A 12,297-nucleotide genomic window follows, 5' to 3' on the forward strand; every position below is an offset into this window, starting at 1 on the left:
GGTCTTCGATAACCAAGAGAACTACCTACTTATTCTCTCTCCTTCCCTGGAATATTAGTCAATAAGAACAATCACTGTGTCGTTGTTATATCTCCAGTGCTTAGAAGAATGCATAGAGTAAGTGCACAATAAATATTTATTGAATAAGTGATAAACTATAAAGTTCTACTTCAACATGATAAATGATTCATCTTGGCTTAGCAACTTTCCAAACATATTTCCATGAAAGAAAGTTCTTTTAGAGGCTCAACTTTTTGGTTGACTACTGCAGATCTTTCAGCTCTACATCTAGAATAATTGGAGAGGTTCCCTTTCTAATCATGTCTGTAAAAGACCAAGGAGTGCTTAATTCATTGATCTTTATAAAATGCTTTATCATCTTTAAATTCAAGCTTACAAAGTGCCAAGTTATATGCTTAATTAAAATAGCTTTAATCCCATGTCGGTTTAAGATTAATGTTGCTGCATTAAAATGTAGAGGAATTAGGTATTCCCCATGTGAGAAAAACATTAACTATTGTGTTTGGGGTTGACAAGTCTTTTTGTTTGATAAATTCTAGGGAGGTAAAGATGGTTGACTTGTCTATTTATTCCTAGTTATTTCCTGGGGGAATTTGAAATGTTTTTTGCCAAGTAAGATAATGCTTACTTTCATTTAAAACAACTCAGGTATTATGATAGAAATTTACATATGAGAGGACAGAGATGGCATAAATGTATTTAAGGTCAAAGACATTAGCAACCAGTTTTCATACCTATGGTCCTAACTCTTGACTAAGTTCTGAGCCAGCATACAAATGGTAGAATTTTATTGTTAGAGAGGCCTATAAAAAGACTAATAAAAATTAAGTATCTACCTTCTGAAAAACAGGTGAAATTAAAACTTGTATATAAGAAAACAAGAACCTCATGAGAAATTTCTTAGAGATGAACTATTTCAAGGGTTTTTCATCACATTTCAAAACTTGTTCTCCAATTTCTTTCTCTATATTCACTGTAAGAAGTTAGAACTACAGGGTGGAGAGTGCCATTCATGGACAGCACCACTGGTGACTCACAGATGAAAGCCAGAGAATCCTTCCCTCTCTGCTAGTGACTGATGGTTTCAGGAATATCAAATTTATTGGATGTCTCTAGTTGGGTATTTAAAGATAACAAAGCATTTCACGTGTCCTGAGAAGTAAATCTTCTCTAATTTTAATTAAATTAGAAAAGGGTAACTGTCTAGCAATCCTAAGTGAAGAGCAACAAGAGGGGAAAGTAGAACCTTCAACAACCTGGACCCCAGAGCTAGATGTCATGCAGGCTGCACAGCTCAAAATTCTGACTTCAGAAGGTTGATATATCTTATTCTTCATAAATTCCTGGGCCTAAGTTGATTCCTAACACATAGAAGGCATATCATAGTTGCAAGCGAAAGGAAGTCTTAGATATTTAAACCAAAACAGAATTCATGATAAGCATATTACTTAGCTGGGTGCAGAATGGCTCACCTGTAATCCAAGTGGCTTGGGAGGCTGAGGCAGGAGGTTCACAAGTTCAAGGCCAGCATCAGGAACTTAGTGAGGCCCTAAAATCTTAGTGAGACACTGTCTCAAAATAAAAGGTAATAATAATAAAGGGCTGGGGATGTGGCTCAGTTTTAAGAGCCTCTGGGTTCAATCCCTTGTACAAAAAGGAAAAAAAGCATATTACCATCCTAGTAATTACCGAAGAGTAATCGACATGCTTTGTTGTTATTGTTGTGAACTCAAGGATATTTCATATTTGATGTTTTTCAATCTATTGTAATCACTGCATTTTCAATTTAAAATGCTATTATATGTTGCTACACATATAGAGAATTTCTTGTATTTGTGCAGGACGATAAGACAGCATAAGTGAATTTAGGGTTAGTATGTTATAATTTTAGTTATCTTTAGGGAGCATGGACCATCCCTGGTATTCTGGTACCCGACATGCTGTGATTAGATCAAACAAAGACTGGCCTTGGATGGTAGGAGCACAATAGGAAGGAAAGTGGTGGTATGGAAATTATATTGTTTAATTTGCACATGGTGAACAACTTGGGGATTTGGCTAACTATCGCTAAGAATTAGCTCTCTCCAAAAGGTCATGACTGGGTGCAGTGGCGCGTGCCTGGGTGCAGTGGTACATGCCTGTAAACCAAGTGACTCAGAGGACTAAAACTGGTGGATTGCAAGCTCACGGCCAGCCTGAGCATTTTAGAGAGACCCTGTCTCACAGTAAAATTTTAAAAACACATATAGGGATCTTGTTCAGGTATAGTAGAACAACTGTAGAATGCTCCCAAGTTAAATCCCCAGTACCTTCCTCTGCCCCCAACATACACACCCCCCCACAAGCAGTCTAAGAAGTCATTCCCTTCATGGTCAGCAAAGCACCATTGTCAAAGAAAGAGAGTCCCAATAGAAAAAGGCCTTGGTAACACAAATACTGTTTATTTCCACACAAAAAAAGACAGTGACTCTGTAGGTGTTTCTAGCAGCCTGCTGTCTGCCCCCTCAGTCAAGGGTCTGTGTTTATAATCTTCTAGGTCACATGCTTCATGGACCCTAAGCAACCTTGTGGGTGACCGCAGAGCAGCAAGACTCCTTGTTTTAATTGAGTATCTTCTGGTGAGGCATGAAGCTTGGCCAGCAGAGCAGAGAATTCTGATGCCAGTCAACAATCTCTCCTCTGTCCTTTGATCCTCAATTTGTCACCAAGTGATACCTGTCTGGGATAAGCTCAGGATGTTTGGGACAATGACATACTACTCAGGTAGAGAGAAGAGGACAGTGGTCTGGATTTGCATGGCATTGCATCTCACTGGAGGTTTATTCTCTCATATGGCACTTTGGAAGGGGAAAGTGAAGCACTGCACAGAACACTCTGGAATGTGCAGGATCAGAAGTGAAAGGTTTTCTTTGTAGGTGGCAAGATAATGTCCCAGGCCACCAGCTCCAGCATGGGGCTGCAGATTCTGATAGCCTGCATGTTTGTGTGTGTGCATGTGTGTGTGTGTGTACTTGTGAATGCAGGTGAAATACTCAATGTGCGTTCTTGGGATAGAAGAGGTGGAAAGACTACTTACTCAATGGGGTTCCTGCTTAGGAAGAATCCTGCCTGTTGTTCAAGAGGGGCATCTGTCTCAACATTGATGACTGACCTGGGACTGTTAAGCTTTGGGAAGGATGGTAGAACCCTTTGACAGAGGTTTAGTAGCACCACAATCAGGCCCAAATTAATAATTCTCCTGCTTGCAGGCTTTAAGTTTCTTCTGATAATATGCTGTGTGTCTCCCTCTGCTCCATCTTTTGTTTCTTTCCTCCCTTCCTCACCTACTGGGAGACAATAACTGTGCTTAAAGCACTGGAGAGAAAATAATAAATTAGAAAAATACTAGTTCTTTTTTGTGTGGATTATATGATCTACCCAGGGTTCCTGAGCCTTGGCATGGTTAAACTTAGAGACCAAAGACTTGTTTTTGGTAAGGGGCTTGCCCATCATGATGATGTTTAGTAATCCTATTCCCTACCTTGAAAATCAGAAATGCCTCTAGAAGGCCCAATGTCCACTGGGTGTGACCACTGCCATGGCTGAGAACTACTGAGCAGTGAGGCACGAAGCTTAGTCCACACCTGCAGTGGAGTTTGCATGGATGTCTCTGTGTCTACTTGGGGTCTATTCACGGTCTGCTACTGCTCACAGATTCTGGGTTAGTGGGACTTGCAGGCGGTTTAGTGCACACCCGTTGTGAGAGAGTAATTGACCAGAGGCTATCAAATAAAACCATCATCAACAAAGGCACCATCTTAATATTGTGAGACTATCATGCAGATACTTCTGTTACAGCAAAAGTCAGTAGAGGTATCTGTGCTCTATAGCACTATGGTGATCACTCAGTAACTATAGCTATTATCATTTGGAAAAAAAAAAAATAAACTTTTTAAATGATGCAATTGTCCAGACAGACACACAGCAAATACTGTCTGACTACCACAAAACCTGAATCTCTTTGTCTTTTTTTTTCCTTTTTTTTTGAACATAAGATCAAACCAAGGTGCTCTCTACCACTGAGCCACATCCCCAAATCTTTTTTAGAGTTAGGATATTCCTAAGTTGCTTAGATTCTTGTGAAATTGCTGAGGATGAATTTGAACCTGTGGTCCTTCTTCCTCACCCTCCCCTGCTGCTTGGATGACAAGTGTGTACCACTGTGCCCAGTTGAAGACTGAGTCTTCCAGAATCCTGAGAGAATCTGAAGTACTGCAGTGGAAGAGATTTTCTCATACTTTATTAACTGTCAAAACCATCATTCCCTGGGAAGAAGCACGCTGAAGGCTGAGCCAAGGATGAGACCAGGGAAAGGTTTCACTTTCTAAGCTTTCATAGTGTGACTGGGGATGAACCTGCATTTTCCTGGGTGACACAACTGTATCCTTATGAGAGTTGCTGGTAGGATGGACTCACCAGTTCAAATGCTTTTCATTGACACCATTTTTCAACCATTCTTTTTTTTTCCAAATGTAACAACATTATGGATTTGTAAAGTGTGCAGAGCAGCTATGTTTCATCAGGTACTGGATCAGTGTTCTCTAAAACAGGTGTCCTATATATATGCAACCAGAGCCACCACATGTTGGATACAAAGACACACAGTGCTTCCCCTGGTCTGTCTTGTAAATGCTATATAGTATGTTCAGGGGTGGGTGAAGGGTAGTGTGCTTCACTCTCATTTGTGCACACCCTCTGGAGGCTCAGGGGCCTAGGGGTCATGGACAGGGCTCCTGGTATCTATTCAATGTAATCATTCAAACCCACTACATGTGTGGATTTAACAACAGGATGTGTTACATTTTGCTGTTCAATATCTTTGTTTTTCAGCCATCTGATTTCAAACTTGTAAACTCTGCATATGATATAGAAAGCTAAATTATGTCATGCAGGACATTTTAAAAGCCAGAATCTGATGCCTGAAGTGTGACAAAAACAACTCTTGAATGTTTTTATGGACACCAAATCATGAGTAAAATTTTGTATCTAACGGCAGAACAAGAGACATTGAATTCTGGATGTAGTGGTGCATGCCTCTCATCCATGTAGCTCGGGAGGTTGATGCAGGAGAATCGCAAGTTCAAATCCAGCCTTAACAAAAGTGAGGCCCTAAGCAACTCATTAAAATTGTGTCTCTAAAGAAATACAAAATAAGGCTGGGATGTGGCTTAGGGGATGAGTGCCCCTGAATTCATTCCCTGGTATAGTACAAGAATAAAATGAATAAATAAATAAATAAACATCGACAAAGGACCATACTATCCATCTGAGGTTATGGAAAAAAACTTTGATGTGATCATAGACTTTAGTCATAAGATAGTTTTATTAATGTGTTGGTTTGGTACAAAAGTGGCCTTTAAGTTCAAACATAGCTTTTGAAAAACAAGATTATTTTAATTCAATCAATACAGAGTGATTGAGGAAGGGACAAGTGAACTGGAGTGGTTCACAGGAGCAAAGAGGGCCAAGGTTCCAACTGTGCTCCCTGCTCACTTCCATGGGCTCCTGGGTCATGGCTGGTTGGGCCAGTGTGGGGTTTCATGCAGTCAGCTCTCCAAAACTATCTCGGGGCAACTGTAATTTTTCTTTCCAGTCTGAAATTTCTGGTGACCAATAAGGTGTGATCCCACAAAAAATTACTTTTACAGTCTATAGGTGTGTGAGGATGGTTTGAAGTATGAATCACCTGTTGCGTGGTAACACTTGAAGCATACTTAACACTTTGCTGCATTCATTACATTTATATGGCTCTTATCTAGTATGAATTTTTTGGTGAACAATGAGATTTTTCTAATAGAAATAGCTTTGCCACATTCTTTGCTTTTGTGTGTTTTCTCTGCACTATGAATTCTTTTGTGTTGAGAAATGTGTGATCTTTGATAAAAAGCTTTGCCATATTCTTTACACTTGTATAACTTTTCCCCAGTATTAATTCTCTGTTGTTGAATAAGGCATGATCTTTGATTAAAAGCTTTGCCACAGTATTTGCCTTTGTATGGCTTTTCTCCCATATGAAGTCTCTGAGGTTCACTAAGGAATGATCTTCAATTAAAAGCTTTGTCACATTACTGACATTTATATGGTTTCTCCCCAGTATGAATTTTCTGATGTTTACTAAGGCTTGAATTTTTATTAAAAGCTTTGCCACATTCTTTACATTTGTATGGGTTTTCTTCAGTATGAATTATCTGGTGTCTAGTAAGGTTTGATTTTTGATTAAAAGCTTTGCCACATTCTTTACATTTGTATGGCTTTTCTCCTGTATGAATTATCTGGTGTTTTAGGTATGCATTTTTATTAAAAGCTTTGCCACATTGTTTACATTTGTATGGTTTCTCCCTAGTATGAATTCTCTGGTGTTGTATAAGGTATAATCTTTGATTAAAAGTTTTGCCACATTCTTTACATTTGTATGGCTTCTCTCCAGTATGAATTCTCTGGTGTTGAGTAAGGTATGATTTTTGATTAAAAGCTTTGCCACATTCTTTACATTTGTATGGTTTCTCCCCCGTATGAATTCTCTGGTGTTGAGTAACGTATGATTTTTGATTAAAAGCTTTGCCACATTCTTTACATTTGTATGGCTTCTCCCCAGTATGAATTTTCTGGTGTTTACTAAGGTTTGATTTTTGATTAAAGGCTTTTCCACATTGTTTACATTTGTATGGTTTCTCCCCAGCATGAATTCTCTGGTGTTGAGTAAGGTATTATTTTTGATTAAAAGCTTTGACACATTCTTTACATTTGTATGGCTTTTCACCAGTATGAATTAGCTGGTGAATAATAAATCCTGAGTTTCCACTAAAAGCTTTGCCACATATTTTACGTTTGTATGGCTTCTCCCCAGTATGAATTCTCTGGTGTTGAGTAAGGTGTGATTTTTGATTAAAAGCTTTGCCACATTCTTTACATTTGTATGGTTTCTCCCTAGTATGAATTCTCTGGTGTTGTATAAGGTATAATCTTCGATTAAAAGCTTTGCCACATTCTTTACATTTGTATGGCTTCTCTCCAGTATGAATTATCTGGTGTTGAGTAAGGCATGAATTTTGGTTAAAAGCTTTGCCACATTCTTTACATTTGTATGGTTTCTCCCCCGTATGAATTCTCTGGTGTTGAGTAAGGTGTGATTTTTGATTTAAAGCTTTGCCACATTCTTTTCATTTGTATGGCTTCTCCCCAGTATGAATTTTCTGGTGTTTACTAAGATTTGATTTTTGATTAAATGCTTTGCCACATTCTTTACAATTGTATGGCTTTTCTCCATTATGAATTATCTGGTGTTGAGTAAGGTGTGATTTTTGATTAAAATCTTTGTCACATTCTTTACATTTGTATGGCTTCTCCCCAGTATGAATTTTCTGGTGTTTACTAAGGTTTGATTTTTGATTAAAGGCTTTTCCACATTGTTTACATTTGTATGGTTTCTCCCCAGCATGAATTCTCTGGTGTTGAGTAAGGTATGATTTTTGATTAAAAGCTTTGACACATTCTTTACATTTGCATGGCTTTTCACTAGTATGAATTAGCTGGTGAATAATAAATCCTGAGTTTCCACTAAAAGCTTTGCCACATATTTTACATTTGTATGAGTTTTCTCCAGTATGAATTTTCTGATGTTGAGTAAGGCATGATTTTTGATTAAAAGCTTTGTCACATTCTTTACATTTGTAAGTTTTCTCTGCAGTATGAATTCTCTGGTGTTGAATAAGGTGCGATTTTTTATTAAAAGCTTTGGCACATTCTTTACATATGTATGGTTTCTCCCCAGTATGGATTCTCTGGTGTTGACTAAGGCTTGATCTTTGATTAAAAGCTTTTCCACATACTTTACATTGGTATTGCTTTTCTCCAGTATGAATTTTCTGGTGTATACTAAGGTATGATTTTTTTAGACAGAGAGAAAAGAGAAAGAGAAAGAGAAAGAGAGAGAGAGAGAGAGAGAGAGAGAGAGAGAGAATATTTTTTAATAATTATTTTTCAGTTATCGAGGAACACAACAACTTTATTTTATTTTATGTGGTGCTGAGGATCAAACCCAGCATGCAACACATGCCAGGTGAGCGTGTTACCGCTTGAGCCACGTCCCCAGCCCTTAAGGTATGATTTTTGATTAAAAGCTTTGCCACATTCCTTATATTTCCAGAATTTCTCTACACTATGATTACTGTAGTTTTTAAAAATGCTTGAACAACACTTAAAAACATTTTCCCATTTCTTATATTTGTAAGGTTTTTCTTCACTGTAAAGCCTGTGGATTTTAGTAACGGATACATTTTGAGTAAAATGTTTTCTACATCCTTTATTTATGGAGGCTTTATCACTGCTCTGATATACAATTGAGGAATCTTTAAATGCTTTTACATATTTTTGTAACTTGTAGGGATTAATTCTCTGGTGTTCAGAAATGCTTGCAGTTTTACTAAAAGTGCTTTCACATACCTTATATCTGTAATTTGTTTTTTGGTTGTAAATGCTTAAATAAATAAATTTGGGGCATGGGTTAAAATCTTTCTCACTTTTACCATTGTAAAGCTCTTTAAAATGATCATATGGGTGTTTTCTAGGATTTAAATAAGAAGTAAATTTTAATGAGTTTTACAGAATTAATATTGTATTACACCAAAAACAAATGTACTGCAAATTACCTAGGGTAGAAACATGTCTATAGATATTGAAAGATTTATCATAAATATAGAGGTCTCTCCAAGTATCTACATCTGCTATGGCTTAAATGATAAGACAATTTGTCTGTATTGTATAGAAAATCAACTCCTTATTACTTTATAAAAAAAGGCAGATTAGAATACTGCAATTTTATATTATCAATCTGTAGACTTTTATCTAACGTGCACTCATGTAGAGATTATTGAAAGTTATAAAACATAATTGATTTTTAAGCATTTTATTATTGTATTGATTTTTTTCATTAAAATGCCTATTTCTAAATACAGCATTCCTTTATGTTCAAAACACTAGAAAAATTAGGGATAACAGGAAATTACCTCAACATGGTAAAAGCTATACATGCTAAGCCTCAGGCCAGCAGAGTTCTAAAAGGAGAAAAATTGAAGGTATTCACTTTAAAATCTGGAATAAGACAGGCATGCCCTCTCTCACTACTTCTATTCAACATAGTTCTTGAAACACTACCCAGAACAATTAGACAGACAAAAGAAATTAAAGGCATAAATATAGGAAAAGAAGAACTTAAATTAGCACTATTTGCCGATGACATGATTCCTAGCAGACCCAAAAAGTTCAACCAAAAAACTTCTAGAACTATAAATGAATTCAGCAAAGTGGCAGGATATAAAATCAATACCAATAAATCAAAGGCATTCCTGTATATCAGTGACAAATTCTCTGAAATGGAAATGAGGACAACTACTCCATTCACAATATCCTCAAAAAAAAAAAAATACCTGGGAATCAACCTAACAAAAGAGGTGAAAGGTCTAAACAATGAAAACTACAGATCCCTGAAGAAAGAAATAGAAAAAGACCTTAGAAGATGGAAGGATTTACCTTGCTCATGGATTGGTAGAATTAATATTATTAAAATGGCCATATTACCAAAAGCACTTTACAGATTCAATGCAATTCCCATCAAAATCCCAATGACATTCCTTGCAGAAATAGAAAAAGAAATCATGAAATTCATCTGGAAAAATAAAAGACTCAGAATAGCTAAAGTAATTCTGAGCAGGAAGAGTGAAACTGGTGGTATTGCAATTCCAGATTTTAAACTATACTATAGAGCAATAGTAACAAAAACATCATGGTATTGGCAGGAAAACAGGCTGGTAGTTCAATGGTACAGAATAGAGGACACAGAGACAAATCCACAAAATTACAACTACCTTGTATTAGACAAAGGTGCTAAAAACATGCAATGGAGAAAGGATAGCATCTTCAACAAATGGTGCTGGGAGAACTAGAAATCCATATGCAACAAAATGAAATTGAATCCCTTTCTCTCACCATGCACAAAAGTCAACTCAAAATGGATCAAGGAGCTAGGAATCAAACCAGAGACTCTGCATCTAATAGAAGATAAAGTTGACCCTAATCTTCATCCCATGGGGGCAGGCCCCAAATTCCTTAATAAGACACTATAGCACAAGACTTAAAACCAAGAATCAACAAATGGAATGAACCCAAACTAAAAAGTTTTTTCTCAGTAAAAGAAATAATATGTGAAGTGAATAGGGAGCCTACATCCTGGGAACAATTTTTTACCCCTCAAACATCAGATAGAGCTCTAATCTCTAGAGTATACAAAGAACTGAAAAAGTTAAACAACAACAAAAAAAATAGATAACCCAATCAACAAATGGGCCAAGGACTTGTTCAAATATACAGACCAAAAGGAATAGCATCAGGGATGAAAAAGTATGACAAAGGAGCACTTGTTTGGATGAAAAATGAACTTACTTTTTAGTTGATCCAAACTTTCTAGAAAAAAATGTTACAAAAAAATTTGAAAGAACACTACTGACCAGTAAATTTAAAATATATAAGACAGTAAATTCAGGAAATTTACACAGTTTTGATCACAATTACAAATTTGACAAATATATAAAAGTTAAAAAATTGTAAAAATCTTTATGGTACCTTTAAAAAGCTAAAATCTTACTCCTAGACAAAAGAACAGATTCATATATAGAGAGATGATGAATATGCCATTAATTCTAGCTACTTGGAAGGCTGAGGCATGCAAATAAATTTTAGCTTTAGCCACTTACCAAGAGTCTATTTTAAACTAAAAGCCAAAAGGGGGTGATGATGAAGGTAAATATTATAAGAACCTCTGAGTTCAATTTGCAGTACATATACATGTATATAACAAAATTTATATATATAGAAACTCTGAGTTCAATCTGCAGTGTGTATATATACATAACAAAATTTATATATATTACATGAAGAAGCACAAGAACAGGGTAAACAATCAAGGCACTATATATAAATCATAAATAAAACAGGGGTAATATTTATACATGTAAGTAAAAGTATAGAAAACTTGATTGAAAATTGGCAAATGGTTCAAGTGCAGTCTAATTTCACCTAATGTTTTCCTAAAGTGACAAATTATGATAATTTCTATTTAATCATAACATATAGATATAAAAATAAAAACAATATCACTGATGTGAGAAAAATAATGAAAACACTGAAGCTGTCTAAAGAGTGAAACTCAAAAAAGACACAAGAATTAGGGTAATGTAACCCACAAAATTCTGAATAATTGTATTACAATAGAAATCTTTCTTCTAATTATTTTGTAGTTATAGGTGGACAGAATACATTTATTTTATCCGCTTATTTTTATGTATGCTAAGGATGAAACACAGTACCTCACATGTGTGAGGCAAGCCCTCTGCCACTAAACGATAGTCTAAGCCCTGAAAATTCTTCTTTAAACCACATTGATCAGCTATACTTACATAACCACTAGGAGCAGTCATTGTGAATTACTAATATTCATTACATAGCAGAATAAATTCACAGAATGTCCAGTATAAGCATTCATATAAAGCTCTGATGAGAAAAATTTGAATGAATTAATATTTAAATTATATTAAAAAACTCTTCTATAATATTAATATATTATGGTTTTACTTAGACGTATTTGGAAATTAGCAGATTTTCAAGGGAGCCCCCGAATACAAATAAGTGCCAGGTTATGCATATCCTCACAGGCATTGTGGAATATTTTGTAGGGATTCTTACTGTGGAAATATACAGAGAATCATCTCTCTGGTGAGCAAATTCCTAGGCCAGGGGTAACAGGCACTCTGTTTCCCACACTTAGAATGCCCTGGAATTTTCCCTAGGAACTAGTAATGTAATTAAATGCATGTGCAATATCAAGCTGCTATGGCAAAATGCTCTGCTCAAAAAGGCTCTGCACTAGAGTCTTATCAGCCTCAAACATGATCTCTGGAAGACAGCTCCTGAGAATAAAGGAACTCTCTCTTTTTTTATAAGCACAATGTTTCAATGAACCTGAAACTCTCTACATAATAGTAAGTTTATACAATGGAATTTCTTGAGAGCTATACAAAAGTCCTAAGTTTGCACATTGCAACTTAGTATATAACTGAGGAATAAAGTGCATAATGTTGCTAAATTTCTAACCTGCCTAGTAATAAAATGACAATATGTAGTCATGAGGCCAATGACCTAAATTAACCTATTGATACAAATAAAGCTTGGCAGCTTGGCCTCTTT

General features: G+C 36.0%; 1 protein-coding gene across 1 annotated transcript; it reads right to left on the reverse strand.

Annotated features, from left to right (window-relative positions):
- Positions 1-5,774: 5,774 nt before the first annotated feature.
- LOC143404233 (uncharacterized) lies at positions 5,775-11,531 on the reverse strand. Its single transcript, XM_076862491.2, is given in 4 exon segments — positions 5,775-6,049; positions 6,134-7,186; positions 7,271-7,757; positions 11,421-11,531. Coding segments are annotated over 4 exon segments (1,926 nt in total).
- Between the last annotated feature and the right edge of the window lie 766 nt (positions 11,532-12,297).

The sequence above is a fragment of the Callospermophilus lateralis genome, chromosome 7 (assembly GCF_048772815.1).
Source record: "Callospermophilus lateralis isolate mCalLat2 chromosome 7, mCalLat2.hap1, whole genome shotgun sequence".
In the NCBI taxonomy this organism is placed as follows: Eukaryota; Metazoa; Chordata; class Mammalia; order Rodentia; family Sciuridae; genus Callospermophilus; species Callospermophilus lateralis.